Below are 24,179 nucleotides of genomic sequence, written 5' to 3' on the forward strand. Positions count from 1 at the left end.
TGTTTGTAATTGGTTTTTAATCAATGTTATGATAAAAGTTGGAATTTTACTCAATAACAGTCGCAGTTTTACAAGAAAAGCTTAAAATTTGGGCAATTTTATGAAAAGGGTCGTAACTTTACTCGACGAAAGTAACAATTTTAATTCAGCCAAAGGTACTTTTCCTTGTTGATGTCTCAAGAAGTGTAGAAATACAAGAACACACACACACACACACACACACACACACACACACACACACACACACACACACACACACACACACACACACACACACACACACACACTCACACATATACGTTGCATCTTATGTGTGTGCGGGCTGACCCCTGCCAAGTGTGATTAAGAAGCTGCAGTGACATGCTCCTTTGAACCAATTCCCTCTTTTTAGACCCAACACTCTTGTCCTCAGCTGCTATTGGGGTGAAGGCGAGGGTCTTGATTAACCCCCCTAACCCCCCTCCAACCCGCCCATCCCATCCCAGCCCCCACAAATGCTAGGACTTGCCAAACTTGATTGAAGGAGTTGTGCTGAGTGAAGCGCCGTACAACTTGTACCTCCGTCCCACATTTTACGAGGTTTATTTTGCATACCGTGGCTCACTTGCACCCGCCCTAAGCTGCCGGTGTAATAAAGTGAGACGTCCATCCGTCACTCACACACCGGCGCTGACACCAAAGGTCTCCGCCGTGAGCGATGGCGTCCGTTTTCACCGGCAGCAATTTCCAAGCGAGCCGCTTGGAAACCCTTAGACACATTGGCTGTAATTTACCCGTGTCTAAGACTACAAATAAGGACAGTTGACAAACACATTGTCATTCAAGTGTAAAGAGAAGTTAACCCCAGATAACGTTGAAAAAAAAAAAAAAAAGTGCACATGGAGTCTACCTTGAGTAGGTCCTGGGTACATTCTTCTTTCATCATTTTACTCAAAAAAAATTCACTATTTCACAAGGACAACAAAAAAAAATTGGGCAATATTGTGATAAAAGTCAGAATTTTATATATATTTATATTTTATAACACTTTGTTTATAATGTTTCTAATGTCTATTTTCTATTTCCTGCTGGATCTACTCTCTATTTTATGCTGCTGCTGTCACATATACTGTATATACTGTAATATTGTACATGGTCATTGGTATATATTGTATATACTGTATGTTATAGACATAATATAATATATCTGTATATATATTATTCTGTACACATATTATGTATATATTCGTACAAAAGTTAGATTTTTTTATCGCTATATTACTCTATTTATACCTGCATTGTCCTTTCCATCCTTACACTTTCCATCATTGTAACTGAGCTACTGTGTTGAACAATTTCCCTTGTGGATCATTAAAGTTTGTCTAAGTCTAAGCTGATCCTCCTTTAGGAAGATCTGTTGTGAAGGGAAAAAGCAAAAACGTTAATAATAATATGGTGTGACATACCGTATTTTCGAGACTATAAACCGCAAACGCAAAATTTTAGAAGAAAAAAATATTTTTCTATATATTAGCAGTGTTGGGTTAGTTACTGAAAACCAGTAAAAAGGTTTTGTTAAGAAAAATACGGTACTTATATACACACATATATATATATATATATATATATATATATATATATATATATATATATATATATATATATATATATATATATATATATATATATATATATTATTTTTTTATTTTTTAAGACCCCCTTTAATGCCTTTTTAGCCTTCATTTCAGTACTGTTATTGCAGTGGAGAATAACACAATCTGTTGATCAACTTGACATGCATTTGCATCACTGAACTCTGCTAAGCAATGTGGTCTACATACAACACACAAAGACAAAGATATGTTTCAAAGGGCCAATTTATTTCAGGCCAGAACAAATTGACAAAACTATTTTAAATAGCTGCAACATAACATACATAAGTAACAAACAGCATAATAACAACATAGCTGTAAACCAAGGAAGGCACACACGACATACACAAAGCCTAAACAGGCGTTTTTTTCTCTCAAGGAATTGTGAAATAAAATCATGTCTTCATGAGATCAACACTGTACTGAAGCCCAGAACACTCTACGCATTGCCTCAGTTTTAGTTTAGAGATAAGGAAAGATTGGCCAGGCCCACTAGCATCCCTCTTTATGTTTGTGAACTTAATAGTCTATACATTTAGAGTGATGTGATAATCAAACACTCTAGAAGTCTAGAATGAAAGAGTATATAAGAGAATTGACAGAGTGTGTGTACCTTCAGTGCTGCAATGTCTCTATCAATGTTGTCCTGGCTAGCAGTGCCTCGTTAAAATCCAGCCGCTGTTGCTTAGGAGGTGAAGTGTGTCTCTCTTTACTAGCTTCGTCGAAGCATGTTGCTTTTGTAGCTGTTTCAGCAGATTTGAATTGCTAGGATAGGATCTTTGATCCAAGACACAACTTACATTTAACTAAAATGTTCTTTTCTTTGTTGTCGACAAAAGAAAAGTAGGGAGAATATCTCCATGTTAAGAAACTTGGCTTCGCCATGATGTCTTGTTAGTAAACACAGACACGCCCCCTCCCCCCCCCCCCCACACACACACAGAGCAGCGCGCCTCTTCTCCGTCGCCTCTTCCGCAGCGCTCCAATAAAACACACTCAGATCTTCTCACTTTCTAGCCGATACTACATAAAAAATAACGTAAAATAACGCAGTAACGCATCATGTAGTAACGGTAACTGGGTTACTTTGTAACGCGTTAGTCCCAAAACTGTATATTAGCCACACCAGACTACGTTGTGAAATGTGTTATTTACACAGTAAGATTCTGTAAATGTTTATCTACAAACCTTAATTGTTTCCAAACGGTGCCTGTAACACGGCAGTAAAACGGCTGATCGAACAAAACAGAAGTCATCGTCATGGACCCACTGGCTACGAAAGCTAGCTCTCCAATCAGCAAAACAGACTCGATAACTCTGCGGTGAGGTCTTGGTGAATGTACCGAGGAAATTGTGAAGTTGGAACAATACAAAAAGAACGCCATTGTAAGTTAATATTACTAGCATGGACAATCGTAAACGTGTTCGCATATTGGCTAATGCTAACGATGCTAGCTTCATTACATTACGGTAGCACATACAAATATGCATGGACAGTGGGACGGTTTAGTAAGTATAAACAGTTTCAGTTATATTGTAAAACTTCCAAACGCTGCTTGGACTAGAAACCCTATGAATGATTAAAGTACAGAACGGTACTCTTGTTGAAAGCACTAAATCAGTGTTTCTTAACCTGGGTTCCATCGAACTCTAGGGGTTCGGTGAGTCGGCCTCAGGGGTTTCCGCGGAGGTCGAGACACACCCGACTCATCGTGTAAATAAAAACTTCTCCCTATCGGCGTATTATGGATACTCCCTCTTATTTTCCATCTGATTTGCAGGTGTGTCATTTGTTGTGAGTTCATGCCCTGTGTTGGTTTTGTTCTTTGAACAAGGTGATGTTCATGCACGGTTCATTTTGTACACCAGTAAAAAAAACAACCTATAACTTTGTCTTCAATTTGGGGGAAAAAAAATACATTTGATTTTTCACTAAAGAAGGGTTCGGTGGATGCGTATATGAAACTGGTGGGGTTCGGTACCTCCAATAAGGTTAAGAACCACTGGTGTAACGGTACGTGTATTTGTATTGAACCGTTTCGGTTCGGAGGTGTACCGAACGAGTTTCCACACAGACATATTAAGTAGCGTACCGCACGTTGTGTAAACAATGCACACCGAGGCACAACACACGGCATGCTAGCAGCGACCAGGCTACGACAACAAAACGAAAGCGGTGTGCCGACATTGTTCAGCAGCAGTAGGGTATGCTTCTGGCAACACGTCAAACATGCTAACCTATTTGAAGCGTCAACACCCCCAAGTGAACATCGCTTCAATGAAGAGAAAGACGAGCGTGGTGCAAACACCGCATTCAAGCAGCCTTTCCTCGGCGAGTCAGGCAGGGCTAAAGCAATAACAGATGTTTTTATAGCAGCAGATTTAAGACCATATTGCATTAAAAACTGAACTGCAATCTAAGTAAGATGAAATATCTCAAATAAGGCTGATGTTTGCTTATTTTCTGTCTGATAAGATCATTCTTCTCACTAGCAGATTTTATGTTAGAGTGTTTTACTTGTTTTAGGTGTTTTGGTCCTAAATGATCTCAGTAAGATATTACAGCTTGTTGCTGAGATTTGATGACCTATATTGAGTAAAACATGCTTGAAACTAGAATATCAACTGTTGCAAAGCTGTGTCATCAACACTCACAAGTATAAAACTACTTTTTTAAAGTAATTATTTCCTTTTTCAAGCATGAAAAAATTGGCTGATAATTTTGCTTAGTTCAAATAAAATACCACAAATTTTTGTATTTTTTTTTCTTGTTTTTGAACACTGACTTTTTGCAGTGAGCCTTATCTTATTTAGTTTTTATTTTACATGTGTTGACCACATGAACCCTGGCAATGGACCCTGTGTGTATATTAGGGCTGCAACTAACGATTAATTTGATAATCGATTAATCTGTCGATTATTACTTCGATTAATAATCGGATAAAAGAGACAAACTACATTTCTATCCTTTCCAGTATTTTATTTCAAGCATGAAAAAACAAATCATGACTTTGACACAATTGTGTCTCATAATTAAAACAGATGACAGCCAAATGGACTTTGCTGTTTTATTTTCAATGAAACAATAGAAAATAGGTACTCATATAGTAGTACACTTGTTATTAGTGAGAATATACTTATTTTAAGATATTTTTTAGTTCATTGAGGTTAGCTATTTTTACTTGTTTTGGAAAGTCTTGACAAGCCAAATTGTCTTGTTCTATTGGCAGATAATTTTGCTTAGTTCAAATAAAATACCACTAATTTTTGTATTTTTATTTCTTGTTTTTGAACACTGACTTTTTGCAGTGAGCCTTATCTTATTTAGTTTTTATTTGATATATGTTGACCACATTAACCCTGGCAATGGACTCTTTGTGTATATTAGGGCTGCAACTAACGATTAATTTGATAATCGATTAATCTGTCGATTATTACTTAGATTAATCGATTAATACTCGGATAAAAGAGACAAATTACATTTCTATCCTTTCCAGTATTTTATTTCAAGCATGGGGGGAAAAAAATCATGACTTTGACACAATTGTGTCTCATAATTAAAACAGATGACAGCCAAATGGACTTTGCTGTTTTATTTTCAATGAAACAATAGAAAATAGGTACTCGTATAGTAGTACACTTGTTATTAGTGAGAATATACTTATTTTAAGGTATTTTTTAGTTCATTGAGGTTAGCTATTTTTACTTGTTTTGGAAAGTCTTGACAAGCCAAATTGTCTTGTTCTATTGGCAGATAATTTTGCTTAGTTCTAATAAAATACCACTAATTTTTGTATTTTTATTTCTTGTTTTTGAACACTGACTTTTTGCAGTGAGCCTTATCTTATTTAGTTTTTATTTTATATATGTTGACCACATTAACCCTGGCAATGGACCCTTTGTGCATATTAGGGCTGCAACTAACGATTAATTTGATAATCGATTACTACTCCGATTAATCGATTAATAATCGGATAAAAGAGACAAACTACATTTATATCCTTTCCAGTATTTTATTGAAAAAAAACCAGCATACTGGCACCATACTTATTTTGATTATTGTTTCTCAGCTGTTTGTACATGTTGCACTTTATAAATAAAGGTTTATAAAAAAAAAAAAAAACATTTTAAATAAAAATAAATTGCTTATGCGCATAGCATAGATCCAACGAATCGATGACTAAATTAATCGGCAACTATTTTTATAATCGATTTAATGGATTAGTTGTTGCAGCCCTAATGTGTATATGTATGTTATTGTTATGTTTAGCATTCATGACTGCCTGCTGTTGCACTGATCCGCCTAGTGGTGGCTCACATCCATCACACACACAGCTGTTTCTATTTTGGGGCAGAATTATTATAGTGTTCCCAATGTTAAAAGGATAAAGCCATTGTTTACACATTTTGGTAAATAAATAACCCAAAAATGTATATTTTGTTGTTTTCTTACTGTACCGAAAATGAACCGAACCGTGACCTCTAATCCGAGGTACGTACCGAACCGGAATTTTTGTGTACCGTTACACCCTTAATGATTATCGATATCGACCGATAGAGAACACTTATATCGTGATACAGTTTCCAGCCCTAGCACGGATCAGTCTTTTTTTAGTACCCTTCCAACCAAAAAACCGGCGGTATAAAAAGAGGCTATTGTGCACGCTTAAGCAGCCCCTTGCAGCACGGCGAATATTTGTAAGTGTCAGTGGTTTGTTTGTTTGACGCTCCGATGTCACGACCCCAGCCTGCTGACTGCTCACGTTCCGACCCCCCACCCACCGCCGCCGTCGCCCTCCTCCCTACGCTCGCTGTATTGTCCCACAGCGCTGACCTGCACCCGTCCTGCCCGTGCACCACCCCCCCGCCTCGTTCCCCACTTTATGCACACCACGCACTTTAGCACAGCCCCTCCTCCTCAGCCCCTCCAAAAACCCTCCGGAACAATGTCGGGCGGACTTATTCCGTCCCAGTCGGCCATTACGTCATCTGCCGATGGTTCCAGACTCTCCTGATTCCTCTGGCCGGTCCTCCTCCTGCGCAAAACCACGCCATTGTTGCGGAGTGTGCGCACGTTATTGTGTGCGTGGTGGCACAACAGCCGGGGCCTAATCTCCATGTCAAAACCGCTCGGCGTTTAGTTTTTGCACCCCCCCCCCCCACCCCCCACCCTCATTCTTCCACGACCTCAGCATACGCAGAGGAGGCCTGTTTTTGTGTGCCAGAGAGCTAAGGGGGTAACGGTACACAAACATTTCGCTTCGGTACGTACCTCGGTTTAGAGGTCACGGTTCGGTTCATTTTCGGTACAGTAAGAAAACAACAAAATATACATTTTTTGGGTTATTTATTTACCAAATGTGTAAACAATGGCTTTATCCTTTTAACATTGGGAACACTATAATAATTCTGCCCCAAAATAGAAATAGCTGTGTGTGTGATGGATGTGAGCCACCACTAGGCGGATCAGTGCAACAGCAGGCAGTCATGAATGCTAAGCAGAACAATAACATACATATACACACACACATAACAATAACATACACATACACACCGCTACAAATATCTGTTTCCATACATATTTTGGTACTGGTACAAATGTCTGTTTCGATACATATTTTGGTACTGGTACAAATGTCTGTTTCGATACATATTTTGGTACTGGTACAAATGTCTGTTTCGATACATATTTTGGTACCGGTACAAATATCTGTTTCGATACATATTTTGGTACCGGTACAAATATCTGTTTCGATACATATTTTGGTACCGGTACAAATGTCTGTTTCGATACATATTTTGGTACCGGTACAAATATCTGTTTCGATACAAATATCTGTTTCGATACAAATTTTGGTACTGGTACAAATATCTGTTTCGATACATATTTTGGTACCGGTACAAATATCTGTTTTGATGCATATTTTGGTACTGGTACAAATATCTGTTTCGATACATATTTTGGTACTGGTATAAATGTCTGTTTCGATACATATTTTGGTACCGGTACAATTATCTGTTTCGATATTAAATATCTGTTTCGATACATATTTTGGTACTGGTACAAATATATGTTTCGTTCCATATTTTTGTACTGGTACAAATATCTGTTTCGATACATATTTTGGTACCAATACAAATATCTGTTTCGATATTAAATATCTGTTTTGATACATATTTTGGTACTGGTACAAATATCTGTTTCAATACATATTTTGGTACCGTTACATATATCTGTTTCGATACATGTTTTGGTACTGGTACAAATATCTGTTTCGATACATATTTTGGTACTGGTACAAATATCTGTTTCGACACATATTTTGGTATTGTTACAAATGTCTGTTTCTATACATATTTTGGTACTGGTAAAAATATCTGTTTCGATACATATTTTGGTACTGGTACAAATATCTGTTTCGATGCATATTTTGGTACTGGTACAAATATCTGTTTCAAAACATATTTTGGTACCGGTACAAATATCTGTTTCAAAACATATTTTGGTACTGGTAGAAATATCTGTTTCGATACATATTTTGGTACTGGTACAAATGTCTGTTTCAATACATATTTTGGTACTGGTACAAATATCTGTTTCGATGCATATTTTGGTACTGGTACAAATATCTGTTTCGATGCATATTTTGGTACTGGTACATATGTCTGTTTCAATACATATTTTGGTACTGGTACAAATGTCTGTTTCAATACATATTTTGGTACTGGTACAAATATCTGTTTCGATGCATATTTTGGTACTGGTACAAATATCTGTTTCGATGCATATTTTGGTACTGGTACAAATATCTGTTTCGATACATATTTTGGTACTGGTACAAAAATGTGTTTCGATACATATTTTGGTACTGGTACAAAAATGTGTTTCGATACATATTTTGGTACTGGTACAAAAATGTGTTTCGATACATATTTTGGTACTGGTACAAATATCTGTTTCGATACATATTTTGGTACTGGTACAAATATCTATTTCAAAACATATTTTGGTACTGGTACAAATATCTGTTTCGATACATATTTTGGTACTGGTACAAATGTCTGTTTCAATACATATTTTGGTACTGGTACAAATATCTGTTTCGATGCATATTTTGGTACTGGTATATATGTCTGTTTCAATACATATTTTGGTACTGGTACAAATGTCTGTTTCAATACATATTTTGGTACTGGTACAAATATCTGTTTCAATGCATATTTTGGTACTGGTACAAATATCTGTTTCAATACATATTTTGGTACTGGTACAAATATATGTTTCGATGCATATTTTGGTACTGGTACAAATGTCTGTTTCAATACATATTTTGGTACTGGTACAAATATCTGTTTCAAAACATATTTTGGTACTGGTACAAATATCTGTTTCGATACATATTTTGCTACTGGTACAAATGTCTGTTTCAATACATATTATGGTACTGGTACAAATATCTGTTTCGATGCATATTTTGGTACTGGTACAAATATCTGTTTCGATACATATTTTGGTACTGGTATAAATATCTGTTTCAAAACATATTTTGGTACTGGTACAAATATCTGTTTCAATACATATTTTGGTACTGGTACAAATATCTGTTTCAAAACATATTTTGGTACTGGTACAAATATCTGTTTCAAAACATATTTTGGTACTGGTACAAATATCTGTTTCAAAACATATTTTGGTACTGGTACAAATATCTGTTTCGATACATATTTTGGTACTGGTACAAATGTCTGTTTCAATACATATTTTGGTACTGGTACAAATATCTGTTTCAATGCATATTTTGGTACTGGTACATATGTCTGTTTCAATACATTTTTTGGTACTGGTACAAATATCTGTTTCGATGCATATTTTGGTACTGGTACAAATGTCTGTTTCAATACATATTTTGGTACTGGTACAAATATCTTTCGCTTTGTTGTCGTTGCCCGGTCGCTGCTAGCACGCCGTGTGTTGTGCCTCGGTGTGCATTGTTTACACAACGTGCAGTACGCTACTTAATATGTTCGTGTGGAAACTCGTTCGGTACACCTCTCAACTGAACCGAAACCCTGTACCGAAACGGTTCAATACAAATACACGTACCGTTACACCCTTACGGAGAGCAGATGCTTACTTTTCCTGAGCTAAACCGTCTTTTGGAGGTAAAAAAAAACAAAAAACGAAGGTGTTTTGGGGGTGTGGGGTCCTTATCTAGCGTCTGGGTTGTTTTCACTGGCGGAAAAAGATCCGGGGACCCGCTGAGGCTCTTAATAGGTTTACTTGGCCCTATTGAATTCAGCCGAGCGGCACAGATCAGATAGCCACAGTCTTCGCCACAGTTTATCATCCCCGGTCTTTTTCTCTCACACTCTTTTTTTTTTCCCCCCCCCCCTGCTCTTTTTCTTCTCCTTTCTTCCTGCCCGGGAGGTGCAGAGAGGGGAGGAGAATCAGGGTGTAATTGGTGGACGGGGTTAAGTACTTGTTTGAGCCCCCCGCGGGCCGGGGCGCTTCAGATGATGACTTAATCGTTTTTCTGGTCAATTATGTGTTTGCGGCCCAACCCCGCCCCACCCCACCCCGCCGCCGCTCCCTCCTTTCACCTCTCCCTCCACTCTCCGGGTTATGATAGGGGGGGATGTCGGCTCCCAGTAGGGAAGTTGAACCACACACACACACTCTCACTTACTCTCTCGTCTTGCTGTCTTACTTAACGTCTCTATTATCTCTTGCCATTTTTTTCTTCACCTCACATCTCGCTCCCCTGATGTGAAGCGACACGCTTTCATCGCCTGCGTGTCGCGTCGCCCACTTATGCTCCAGTCCGGCGGCATTATAAGGGCTGAGGCGTCGTAACGCTGTGTAAATTGTACGGCACTGCAAAAAAGTCAGTGTTCAAAAACAAGAAAAAAAATAATACAAAAATGAGGGGTATTTTATTTGAACTAAGCAAAAAATTATCTGCCAATAGAACAAGAACATTTGGCTTGTCAAGACTTTCCAAAACAAGTAAAATTAGCTAACCTCAATGAACCCAAAAATACCTTAAACCATGGGTGTCAAACTCTGGCCCGCGGGCCAAATTTGGCCCGCCGTGTAATTTCACTTGGCCTTTGAGGCGATATCAAATTAACACTAGAGCTGGCCCGCCGATTATATACAGCGGCGGGCCAAGAAGAAGTGATTGCCTAGTCATAAGATATGTACAGCTTTTCACACACACAAGTGAATGCAAGGCATACTTTATCAACAGCGATTCAGGTCACACTGAGGGTAGCCGTGTAAACAAATTTAACACTGTTACAAATATACGCCACACTGTGAACCCACACCAAACAAGAGTGACAAACACATTTCGGGAGAACATCCGCAACGTAACACAACGTAAACACAACAGAACAAATACCCAGAACCCCTTGCAGCACTGACTCTTCTGGGACGCTACAAGGCGCGTGTGTGGGGGGAGGGGTTTGGTGGTAGCGGGGGGTGTATATCATACTTGCCAACCTTGAGACCTCCAATATCGGGAGGGGGGGGGCGTGGTTATTTACAGCTAGAATTCACCAACTCGAGTATTTCATATATATTTCATATATATATATATGTATGTATATATATATATATATATATATATTTATTTTATTTACATAGAAAAAAAATTTCTTGAATTAATACAATAATAATAATAATAATACAATACTGCCATTAGATGTTTAACTTCTCCGTTCATGATGAGTATATCATTTCGGCCGCCATGTCTGTAATTTCCTCGTTCTTCTGCTTCGTCTCCTTGTTGTGTGCGCAGTTGTGCACTCTATAAAAGCCCTAGATGTTATGACGTCTTTGGGCAGGCAAGCTGTTTATATTGTGGGAAAGCGGACGTGAGAACAGGCTGTCCCCACTCAGTCTCAGGTCCGCATTAAGCTGGAGGGGGCGTGGCCTCCAGCTCCGGCTGAATACCGGGAGTTTGTCGGGAGAAAATCTCTGCCGGGAGGTTGTCGGGAGAGGCGCTGAATACCGGGATTCTCCCGCTAAAAACGGGAGGGTTGGCAAGTATGGTGTATATTGTAGCGTCCCGGAAGAGTCAGTGCTGCAAAGGGTTCTGGGTATTTGTTCTGTTGTGTTTATGTTGTGTTACGGTGCGGATGTTCTCCCGAAATGTGTTTGTCATTCTTGTTTGGTGTGGATTCACACAGTGGCGTATATTTCTTACAGTGTTAAATCGGCCACCCTCAGTGTAACCTGTATCGCTTTTGATGAAGTATGCGTTGCATTCACGTGTGTGTGCGTACAGAAGCCGCACATATCTTGTGACTGGGTCGGCACGTTGTTAGAATGGATGAAAAGCGGACGTGACGATAGCTCGTAGAGTACGTTAAACGCAGTGCCTTTAAGACACGCCCCCAAGACTGTGGTCCGGGTGGAATACGGGATATAATGACTGATGAACATCTTCGTTGGATAATGAAGGTTGCCTCAGCTCAAAGCCTGAGTCCCGACATTAATGATCTAGCATCCAAGAAAAGTTGGCAGGTATCTGGCTTGGGCACATCAGATTAGATCAGTGTGTTGCAAACTGAGCAGTTTAAAGTCCTGAATGGTTGGTTTATTCATTGTTATTTTATTTTCAAATTTATTAACCTGTGGAAAAAGTTAATGTTGATATTTACCTCAGAAGGCTGCAAATAGAAAAGAGGCATTCAATTTTTATTTAAATTGTATTTGATATGCCATTGATGTTTTTTTAATTATTATTATTACTATTTGAAACTCGATTTTGCATGTCACTATAAAGTTATATAAGCCTTGCTTGTTCAATATTCAATGCAAAACTTGTTTGGGTCCCTATTAAAAGGTTAATTTGTTCAACCTTGGCCCGCGGCTTTGTTCACTTTTACATTTTGGCCCACTCTGTATTTGAGTTTGACACCCCTGACTTAAACTAAGTATATTCTCACTAATAACAACGAGAGATGTCCGATAATGGCATTTTTGCCGATATTCCTAAATTGTCCAACTCTTAAGTACCGATTCCGATATCAACCGATACCGATATATACAGTCGTGGAATGAACACATTATTATGCCTAATTTTGTTGTGATGCCCCGCTGGATGCATTAAACAATGTAACAAGGTTTTCCAAAATAAATCAACTCAAGTTATGGGAAAAAAATGCCAACATGGCACTGCCATATTTATTATTGAAGTCACAAAGCGCATTATTTTTTTTAACATGCCTCAAAACAGCAGCTTGGAATTTGGGACATGCTCTCCCTGAGAGAGCATGAGGAGGTTGAGGTGGGCGGGGTCGGCGTTAGGTAGGGGGTAGCGGGGGTGGGGGTGTAATTTTGCTTAGTTCAAATAAAATACCCCTAATTTTTGTATTTTTGTTTTTTGTTTTTGAACACTGACTTTTTGCAGTGTACTTTAACTTTATATTATATTATATAATTATACTATACATATATAGTATTGGATGGCTCCACATTTGCAGTGTGACTCTTTACTAATTGACTTCCCAAAAAGTATGTTGATTTTATGAATACTTTGTCAGATAGTCTGTATCGAAATAGTCAATAAATACGTTAAAAAAATACATGTGATCGTATCGGCTGATCGATATCGGAATTGGCAGCATAAAACGCTGATCAGAACGCCCTTAGACGCCACCACAGAACACGAGCCGTTTGAGGGGCAAAAAAGGTGGTAAGTCCAGTGTCATAGTCCTGGAAACAACACGGTGCTCTGTAAACAGTGCAAATGAGAAGTTACCTTTCACAATTCTCGTGCCCTTAAAAGACGGCTCTCTGTAAGTCATTTACTTTTGTGTCCCCCGACTGAACAACATGCATTTAACAAGAACATTTTTGGTGTATTTTTTTGGAATTCACCTGTCAGATGATTGCTGATTTTGTTGTCAGGAGTCTGAATCCACCCTGCATTTGTTTTGGTATTGTCATATTGTGTCTTCCTTTTGGGTGGAAGTTGAAAAAATGTGTTTAAAGATTGGTTTGTTTATGAAGCTTAATGTGGTTTCTGTTACTTTAGGAGAGTTCATTGACAGTCATGATTTCATTATAGTACTCGGTAAAAGGTTTATTTTTAAGGCCAAAAACAGATATTCACTTAGTATTTCTTTCTTTAAAACATTTATTCAGTATTTTTTAACTTTAGAAAGTTATATGGTTGAAAATGATAATGATGCCAAAAAACATTAAAAAAAAAGATAGGAAGTCCTCAAAGGCTTATTTTGAAAATGTAATTTTGTTTATAGATTATATGCAATCTGTTGTTGTGTTCCCTAATTTGAGTGTACAAAAATGAAGGTGTGTGTTGCTGAGTCCGACTTGGACATAATCTGGACTGTACATAAATGCTTATTTTGAAAATGTAATTTTGTTTATAGATTATATGCAATATGTTGTGTTCCCTAATTTGAGTGTACATAAATGAAGGTGTGTGTTGCTGAGCCCGACCTGGACATAATCTGGACTGGACCTGGTTTTAAGAACCCTTTTGAACAATCTGATTTCATTGACAACCTGGTCTGGTGAAAATAAGGTCCTTTTTTTAAAAATAAAATGAAACAAGATAAATAAATCAAAAACTTTTTCTTGAATAAAAAAAGAAAGTAAAACAATATAAAAACAATTACATAAAAAATAGTAATTAATGAAAATGTTAGTGGACCAGCAGCACACACAATCATGTGTGCTTACGGACTGTATTCCTTGCAGACTGTATTGATATATATTGATATATAATGTAGGAACCACAATATTAATAACATAAAGAAACAACCCTTTTGTGTGAATGAGTGTAAATGGGGGAGGGAGGTTTTTTGAATGGTGCACTAATTGTAAGTGTATCTTGTGTTTTTTATGTTGATTTAATAAAAAAATAAAATAAAATAAAAAGGTCGATTAATCGAATAAATAATCGATAGCTCAATCGATTCAAGAAATAGTGCAGCCTTCACGACAGTTAAGTGTATTTGAGCTTTGTGATACATTAAACATCATCAGAAGCAATTGGAGGATTCCAAGTGGCATACATTGTTGTCTTCTACAACCATGCTTTTTTATTTTTTTAAATACACCCCATTCACTATATCACCAATATCCCGTAGATTTCCAAACATTAACCCTCTCCTGCCTGCGCTCTCATTTCCAGTTCAACCGCTGCATCACCTCCCAGCTCATCAAGTGGTTCAGCAACTTCCGGGAGTTTTACTACATCCAGATGGAGAAGTTCGCCCGGCAGTCCATCAACGACGGCGTGGCGGGCGTGGAGGAGCTGAGCGTGAGCCGCGACTGCGAGCTCTTCCGAGCCCTCAACATGCACTACAACAAGGCCAACGACTTTGAGGTAAACACGCGCCGCCTTTTGAGCAGAGAGTAAGCCAGTTCAATTAACTGTTTATGACAGGGTTAGGAAATTGATGCCAATTTTACAGGACACAGTATTTTATTAAACATATTTTGGGTAGGCCTTTTGTAAACCACGTTTTTAGAAAGCCCCAACCAGAAAAAGGTCATTATCAGTATCCCCTTTAAATGATGTCACAATGTCTTAATAGAATTTATTATCAATATTTTATCATTCTTTTGTATGCAAGACATCCAAGCTGCAATTGGATGGCGACCAGTCATCCAAAATATACAAATATATATATATTTGTATATATACAAATAATATATATATAATTATATAATGTATATATATACATTTTATATATATATATATATATATATATATATATATATATATATATATATATATATATATATATATATATATATATATATATATATATATATATGTATATGTATATGTATATATATATATATATATATATATATATATATATATATATATATATATATATATATGTATATATATATATATATGTATATATATAATTATATATATTATATATATATATATATATATGTATATATATATATATATATATGTATATATATAATTATATATATTATATATATATATATATATATATGTATATATATATATATATATATGTATATATATAATTATATATATTATATATATATATAATTATATATATTATATATATATATATATATAATATACAGTGTATATATATATATATAATATATATATATAATATTATATATTTAATATATATAGGTTTCTCATAGTCATTCACATCGACGTCCCACTGGGGTGAGTTTTTCCTTGCCCGTATGTGGGCTCTGTACCGAGGATGTCGTTGTGGCTTGTGCAGCCCTTTGAGACACTTGTGATTTAGGGCTATATAAATAAACATTGATTGATTGATTGATATATATTATATATATTATGTAATTTATATATATATATATATATAATATTATTATATATATATATAATATTATATATATAATATATATATATATATATATATATATATATATATATATATATATATATATATATATATTATGTGTAGTGCTATTATGTGTATATGTGTTTCAGACCCGTTCATCATTATGTGTTTTATATGTGTAGTGGTATTATGTGTAGTGGTATATATTATTATATATATATATATATATATATATATATATATATATATATATATATATATATATATATATATATATATATATATATATATATATATATATATATATATATATATATATATATATATATATATATATATATAATATTTATAATATATATATATATAATATTTATAATATTATATATATATATTATATTTATAATATTATATATATATATATATATATATATATATATATATATATATATATATATATATATATATATATATATATATATATATATATATATATATATATACATATATATATAATATTATAAATATAATATATATATATAATATTATAAATATAATATATATATATATTATAAATTTTATATATATATATATATATATAATATTTATAATATTATATATATATATTATATTTATAATATTATATATATATATATATATATATATATATATATATATATATATATATATATATATATATATATATATATATATATATTATATTTTTCGGAGTATAAGTCGCACCGGCCGAAAATGCATAATAAAGAAGGGAAAAAACATATATAAGTCGCACTGGAGTATAAGTCGCATTTTTTGGGGAAATGTATTTGATAAAAGCCAACACCAAGAATAGACATTTGAAAGGCAATTTAAAATAAACAAAGAATAGTGAACAACAGGCTGAATAAGTGTACGTTATATGAGGCATAAATAAGCAACTGAGAAGGTGCCTGGTATGTTAACGTAACATATTATGGTAAGAGTCATTCAAATAACTATAACATATAGAACATGCTATACGTTTACCAAACAATCTGTCACTCCTAATCGCTAAATCCCATGAAATCTTATACGTCTAGTCTCTTACGTGAAAGAGATAAATAAAATTAGTTGATATTTTACACTAATGTGTTCATAATTTCACACATAAGTCGCTCCTGAGTACAAGTCGCACCCCCGGCCAAACTATGAAAAAAACTGCGATTTATAGTCCGGAAAATACGGTAGCTCCAGTTTACCTAATGCGGCCTGAATGAGGACAATTAGTGTAAAAAATGGATAAGTTGATTTAAATTAATAATAAAAAGTAATGAATATTTGGCCCTAGTGTGTGAATGTGAGTGTGAATGTTGTTTATTCTGAGGCCATCTTGTACAGTAGATACATACTTCATGCAATTTGTCATTTTTGAGGAAAAATGGCCCACGGTTTAAGGTGGGTGGGTTCTTGTTGTGCACGTCACCTTCATAATCAGTCTTGCAAAGCTATAAAATAAGTAAAGACTTTATACATTTGTACCCTGAGTTAGCATTGGTGTATATTCTGGAAGAATCTACTGCATAACCCTGTGTGTGTAAATGTGAGTTGTGAGTGGGAATGGTTGTCTGTCTACTTGAGTTGGCCCTACGATGAGGTGGCGACTTGTCCAGGGTGTGCGCCGCCTTCCGCCCGAATAAAAAAAAATGGATGGATGGGATGGATGGATATTTGTAAACTGCAATCTTTCTTACTTTTTTAATCAGTAATATTTTTAAGCATTTTAAAAACATTTACATTACATTGTAAATCCAAACCATCGATCTCCACATTTAGTTAAGTTTTACACAAATTCAACCAAAATCAATCCAAAAATAGGGTTGATGACAATATAGATGAATAATATACGGCAGGGGTGCTCATTACGTGGATCGCGAGCTACCGGTCGATGGCGGAGGGTGTGTCAGTCGATCGCCAGCCAGGCATTAAAAAAATAGTCCTAAAAATGAGCGATCATAAATCTTCACTATGACGTCACTTTCGTCACTTGATTGACATTCACGGCACCCGAGGGTCTTCTGAGATGACGCTGGCTGCTGCCAGCTCATTATTAATAAAAAATGACCGACAGGAAGGCGAGAAACACTTTTTATTTCAACAGACTCTGGCCCAGTACCTGTCGTCAAAACTCCAAAGACCGACTGCACAGTTGCACAATAAAAGCGCTGCTTCATCCTGCCTGTGCTAACAATATAAGAGTCTCAGAAAGCTGGCGTGCACAAGCTAGCAAGCTACGGAGTTTGCCGCCAATGTATTTCTTGTAAAGTGTATACAAAGGAGTACGGAAGCTGGACAAATAAGATGCCAAAAACCAACCACTTTCATGTGGTATTGGACAGAAAGGAGGACTTTTTTCTCCTCCATTTGAAAATGCGGACGTTATCAGCACTACTGTCTGATTCCTATCAATGCAAGTCATCACAATCAGGTAATACACCAACTTATATTCTTGTCTTCATCAAAGAAAGGAATCTATATGTGTTAAACATGCTTGTATTATCATTAAACACCTTTAACTTGTTAACAATATTAACTATATGTGTTAAACATGCTTGTATTATCTTTAAACACCTTTAACTTGTTAACAATATTAACTATATGTGTTAAACATGCTTGTATTATCATTAAACACCTTTAACTTAACAATATTAACTATATGTGTTAAACATGCTTGTATTATCATTAAACACCTTTAACTTGTTAACAATATTAACTATATGTGTTAAACATGCTTGTATTATCTTTAAACACCTTTAACTTGTTAACAATATTAACTATATGTGTTAAACATGCTTGTATTATCTTTAAACACCTTTAACTTGTTAACAATATTAACTATATGTGTTAAACATGCTTGTATTATCTTTAAACACCTTTAACTTGTTAACAATATTAACTATATGTGTTAAACATGCTTGTATTATCATTAAACACCTTTAACTTGTTAACAATATTAACTATATGTGTTAAACATGCTGGTATTATCATTAAACTAATTTAACTTATTAACTATATGTGTTAGACATGCTTGTATTATCTTTAAACACCTTTAACTTGTTAATAATATTAACTGTATGTGTTAAACATGCTTGCATTATCTTTAAACACCTTTAACTTGTTAACAATATTAACTATATGTGTTAAACATGCATTAAACACCTTTAACTTGTTAACAATATTAACTATATGTGTTAAACATGCTTGTATTATCATTAAACACCTTTAACTCGTTAACAATATTAACTATATGTGTTAAACATGCTTGTATTATCTTTAAACACCTTTAACTTGTTAACAATATTAACTATATGTGTTAAACATGCTTGTATTATCTTTAAACACCTTTAACTTGTTAACACTATTAACTATATGTGTTAAACATGCTTGTATTATCTTTAAACACCTTTAACTTGTTAACAATATTAACTATATGTGTTAAACATGCTTGTATTATCTTTAAACACCTTTAACTTGTTAACAATATTAACTATATGTATTAAACATTCTTGTATTATCATTAAACACATTTAACTTGTTAACAATATTAACTATATGTGTTAAACATGCTTGTATTATCTTTAAACACCTTTAACTTGTTAACAAAAACATATATTTCATAAATAAGTAAATATAAATTATATATATGAATGAGGTAGATCCCCACGACTTGAACAATTGAAAAGTAGCTGGCCTGCAGAAAAAGTGTGAGCACCCCTGATATACGGCACGTGTTTGACAGCAAAACATCCAAAGAGAAATATGATTTGAGCACGTACATCTAAACATACATATTAACTCTATAACACTTTCTACTGTTAAACACCGCAGTGTTTTTTTTTTTAAACTGCTGGTGTGTATTGTGAGTACCAAGTCTCACGAAATGAGGAAGAACATTTTGACCGACTTGTTTGTCGAAGCCTCTTCCTCCTCTTTGTTTCACTGTCTTTGTGTGTTTGGAGACTTTTTGACTTCCCCGTCCTCATTCTGTGTGTGCGTGTGTGTGTGTGTGTGTGTGTGTGTGTGTGTGTGTGTGTGTGTGTGTGTGTGTGTGTGTGTGTGTGTGTGTGTGTGTCTTCCAGTTTACTGTAAGTTGTCAGCAGGTAACTTCACCTTTTCGTGTTTTTTTTTTATTTTTTATTGTGCACACTTCTCCTTTTTTTTTTTTTTTTTTTGCCACCTTGGTGCGGAGGCCGTTTCCCCTCTCGGTGTCAGCTGATCTTAAGAAGGCGGTTCGCACGTGTATTTGTTACAGCGAGTCTCCGCAAGAGTGACCGTGTGTGTTTTGTTGTTGCTGCATTTCCCAGCAGTGTCCTGTTCACCTCGAAGGGTACAGCCGTCCCTTGGATCGGGCCGAGCGTGCTGGCAAAGCATTTCTCCCCCGTGTGTGTGTGTGTGTGTGTGTGTGTGTGTGTGTGCGTGTGTGTGTGTGTGTGTGTATGTCACTTTGAGGGGGGGGGGGATTTCACTGTTATCAAGGTTAAGCGTCCTACTGTTTTAGTGAGAGGAGAGGGGGGGAGAAGGGGAAAAGCAGGAGATGGATAGATAGGGTATGGAGGGTGAGAGAGAGACAAAAGAAAAAGCATAGAAGAGGGAGGGAGGGAGTCAGGGGAGAAAGAAGAGAGAGATGACGTACAGGATAGAAGTGCCCTTGTGAGCAGTGGGAGTTTTTGCAGCGCTCACACTTGGAGTGCTGCACTCCTCTTTCTTTCTCTTTCCCCCCTCGTCCGTTTCTCTCTGTGTGTTATTTGTCCACCGGGGGCTCTTTTTTTTTTTTTTTTTCTTTTCTTTTTTTTTTTTTGTACGCGCACCACAACGCACACACAAACACTTCCCGACATCCATCTTGCGTCCTCTAAAGGCTTCCGAAAATCTCTGGTTGGCAGAAAGTCCTGGTTCTGTATACATCAGGTCTCCCGTGAGTCCATTAGCGGAACATGATAATATTCCAATGGATGTCGCCATGCATGCAAGTGTAAAAAGAAGTGAGTAAAGCAGTCAAACATGTACTCGCTTTAACTTTGACAACAGTATATTAATATATATACATATATACACTATATTGTCAAAAGTACAAACCCCGTTTCCATATGAGTTGGGATATATATGTGCATCTAAACGGGATACAATGATTTGCAAATCCTTTTCAAACCATATTCAGTTGAATATGCTACAAAGACAACATATTTGATGTTCAAACTCATAAACATTTTTTTTGTGCAAATAATCATTAACTTTAGAATTTGATGCCAGCAACACGTGACAAAGAAGTTGGGAAAGGTGGCAATAAATACTGATAAAGTTGAGGAATGCTCATCAAACACTTATTTGGAACATCCCACAGGTGAACAGGCAAATTGGGAACAGGTGGGTGCCATGATTGGGTATAAAAGTAGATTCCATGAAATGCTCAGTCATTCACAAACAAGGATGGGGCGAGGGTCACCACTTTGTCAACAAATGCCTGAGCAAATTGTTGAACAGTTTAAGAAAAACCTTTCTCAACCAGCTGTTGCAAGGAATTTAGGGATTTCACCATCTACGCTCCGTAATATCATCAAAGGGTTCAGAGAATCTGGAGAAATCACTGCACGTAAGCAGCTAAGCCCGTGACCTTCCATCCCTCAGGCTGTACTGCATCAACAAGCGACATCAGTGTGTAAAGGATATCACCACATGGGCTCGGGAACACTTCAGAAACCCACTGTCAGTAACTACAGTTGGTCGCTACATCTGTAAGTGCAAGTTAAAACTCTCCTATGCAAGGCGAAAAACGTTTATCAACAACACCCAGAAACTCAGTCGGCTTCACTGGGCCTGAGCTCATCTAAGATTGACTGATGCAAAGTGGAAAAGTGTTCTGTGGTCTGACGAGTCCACATTTCAAATAGTTTTTGGAAACTGTGGACGTCGTGTCATCCGGACCAAAGAGGAAAAGAACCATCCGGATTGTTCTAGGCGCAAAGTGTAAAAGGCAGCATGTGTGATGGTATGGGGGTGTATTAGTGCCCAAGACATGGGTAACTTACACATCTGTGAAGGCACCATTAATGCTGAAAGGTACATACAGCTTTTGGAGCAACATATGTTGCCATCCAAGCAACGTTACCATGGACGCCCCTTCTTATTTCAGCAAGACAATGCCAAGCCACGTGTTACATCAACGTGGCTTCATAGTAAAAGAGTGCGGGTACTAGACTGGCCTGCCTGTAGTCCAGACCTGTCTCCCATTGAAAATGTGTGGCACCTAAAATAGCACAAGGGAGACCCCCGGACTGTTGAACAACTTAAGCTGTACATCAAGCAAGAATGGGAAAGAATTCCACCTGAGAAGCTTCAAAAATGTGTCTCCTCAATTCCCAAACCTTTACTGAGTGTTATTAAAAGGAAAGGCCATGTAACACAGTGGTGAACACGCCCTTTCCCAACTACTTTGGCACGTGTTGCAGCCATGAAATTCTAAGTTAATTATTATTTGCATAAAGTTTATGAGTTTGAACATCAAATATGTTGTCTTTGTAGCATATTCAACTGAATATGGGTTGAAAAGGATTTGCAAATAATTGTATTCCGTTTATATTTACATCTAACACAATTTCCCAACTCATATGGAAACGGGGTTTGTATTTGGCCACCTGCCTTTACTCACATGTGAACTTGAAGTGACATCCCATGGAATTGTCCAACATGTTTTGGTATCCTGGAGCATTCAAAGTTCCTTTCACTGGAACTAAGGGTCCAAACCCAACCCCTGAAAAACAACCCCACGCCATAATTCCTACTCCAGCAAATGTTACACTTGGCACCATGCAGTCTGAAATGTAGCGTTCTCCTGACAACCTCCAAACCCAGACTGGTCCATCAGATTGCCAGATGGAAAAGCGTGACTCATCAGTCCAGAGAAGGTGTCTCCACTGCTCTAGAGTCTAGTGGCGACGTGCTTTACACCACTGCATCCCACACTTTGCACTGGATTTGGTGATGTATGGCTTAGATGCAGCTGCCCGGCCATGGATACCCAGCTCTCTGCGTACTGTACGTGAGCTAATTGGAAGGTCACATGACTGACTGTGCAGAAAGTCTTTGCACTATGCGCTTCAGCATCCGCCGAGCCCTCTATGTCAGTTTACCTGGCCTACCACTTGGTGACTGACTTGCTGTTGTTCCCAAACTCTGCTTGGCACTCAGCATCGAGGGTTGGAATTGTAACTTTATATATTTATTGAATTGTAACTTTATATATGTATTTATTATAACTTTTATCAGTTGTGTTTTCACTGCATGGCGTGAGATTTGGCAGTTTACATGTGTTTTGGAAGTTTCTGTGCATTTACCCCTGTCGGCCACCGTGCAAATGTCCACTGCAGAGGACGCTGGTACTCAGCAAACATCACATTTTTACTATATGGCGACATCACACAGAATAACTAAAATAGGGGTGGGGGGGAATTAGTAGGCCTGTTGTACTGCCTGTATAGTTTGGTATCTTCCCGTACCTTGTTCCGCGTAAAACACACCAAAGGGAGCAAGCAGGTGTGACGTGGGTTTATGTGTGTGAAGTTTGAGACTCACTTCTGCTTCCCTGTTGTGTTGAAAAGCAATTATTGCTGTTGCTGCGAAAATGAAACCTTCAAAGGTGGAATGACTACTAAGACATACTCCGAGTTCAGCGTATATTTTATGCTTTAACCTCCGGAGAATCAGCGTCCTCCGCAGTGGACATTTGTTTATTTTGTCGGTTATAAATTCCGGAATGAATAGCTGCAAAAATCCAGCGGAGACGACACACTCGGGAGGTTCAAAATTCCTTCAGCGAATCAGCAACATTTTTGGGATACCACCACAAAAGACAACCAGTGATGGCGGAGTGGAAAAGGAAATTGACCTTTTATGTCAAAAAAAATAATACGCTTTTCAATCTTAGTTTAGTCTTTATTTGAAGGGACAATGTACAGAAACATTAAGCTCAAAGACAGATATGTTCTGTACCAGATTATAGCTAAATAGCTCATTTCCATCTGCAGTCCCTGGCTACCGAAATTAAAGGGATACAAAAATCATGCAATAAAATTATGACAATAAAATCATACACAAGTATTAAGAAAAAAGTCATAAAATGCCCTTTCATGGTCTTGGCTGACGTGACGAAGGGTTGACAACATTACTGCA

General features: G+C 36.5%; 1 protein-coding gene across 3 annotated transcripts in view; it reads left to right on the plus strand.

Moving 5' to 3' along the window:
* The window catches only part of LOC133640481 (prospero homeobox protein 1-like), a 265,269-nt gene that overhangs the window by 190,125 nt on the left and 50,965 nt on the right, over positions 1 to 24,179 (plus strand). For all 3 annotated transcript variants that reach the window (XM_062033924.1, XM_062033925.1, XM_062033926.1), the window contains one exon: positions 14,804 to 14,998. In XM_062033924.1, the coding sequence (XP_061889908.1) occupies positions 14,804 to 14,998 (195 nt within the window). The remainder of the gene's footprint in view (positions 1 to 14,803; positions 14,999 to 24,179) is intronic.

Source organism: Entelurus aequoreus, linkage group LG23, assembly GCF_033978785.1.
Source record: "Entelurus aequoreus isolate RoL-2023_Sb linkage group LG23, RoL_Eaeq_v1.1, whole genome shotgun sequence".
Lineage (NCBI taxonomy): Eukaryota > Metazoa > Chordata > Actinopteri > Syngnathiformes > Syngnathidae > Entelurus > Entelurus aequoreus.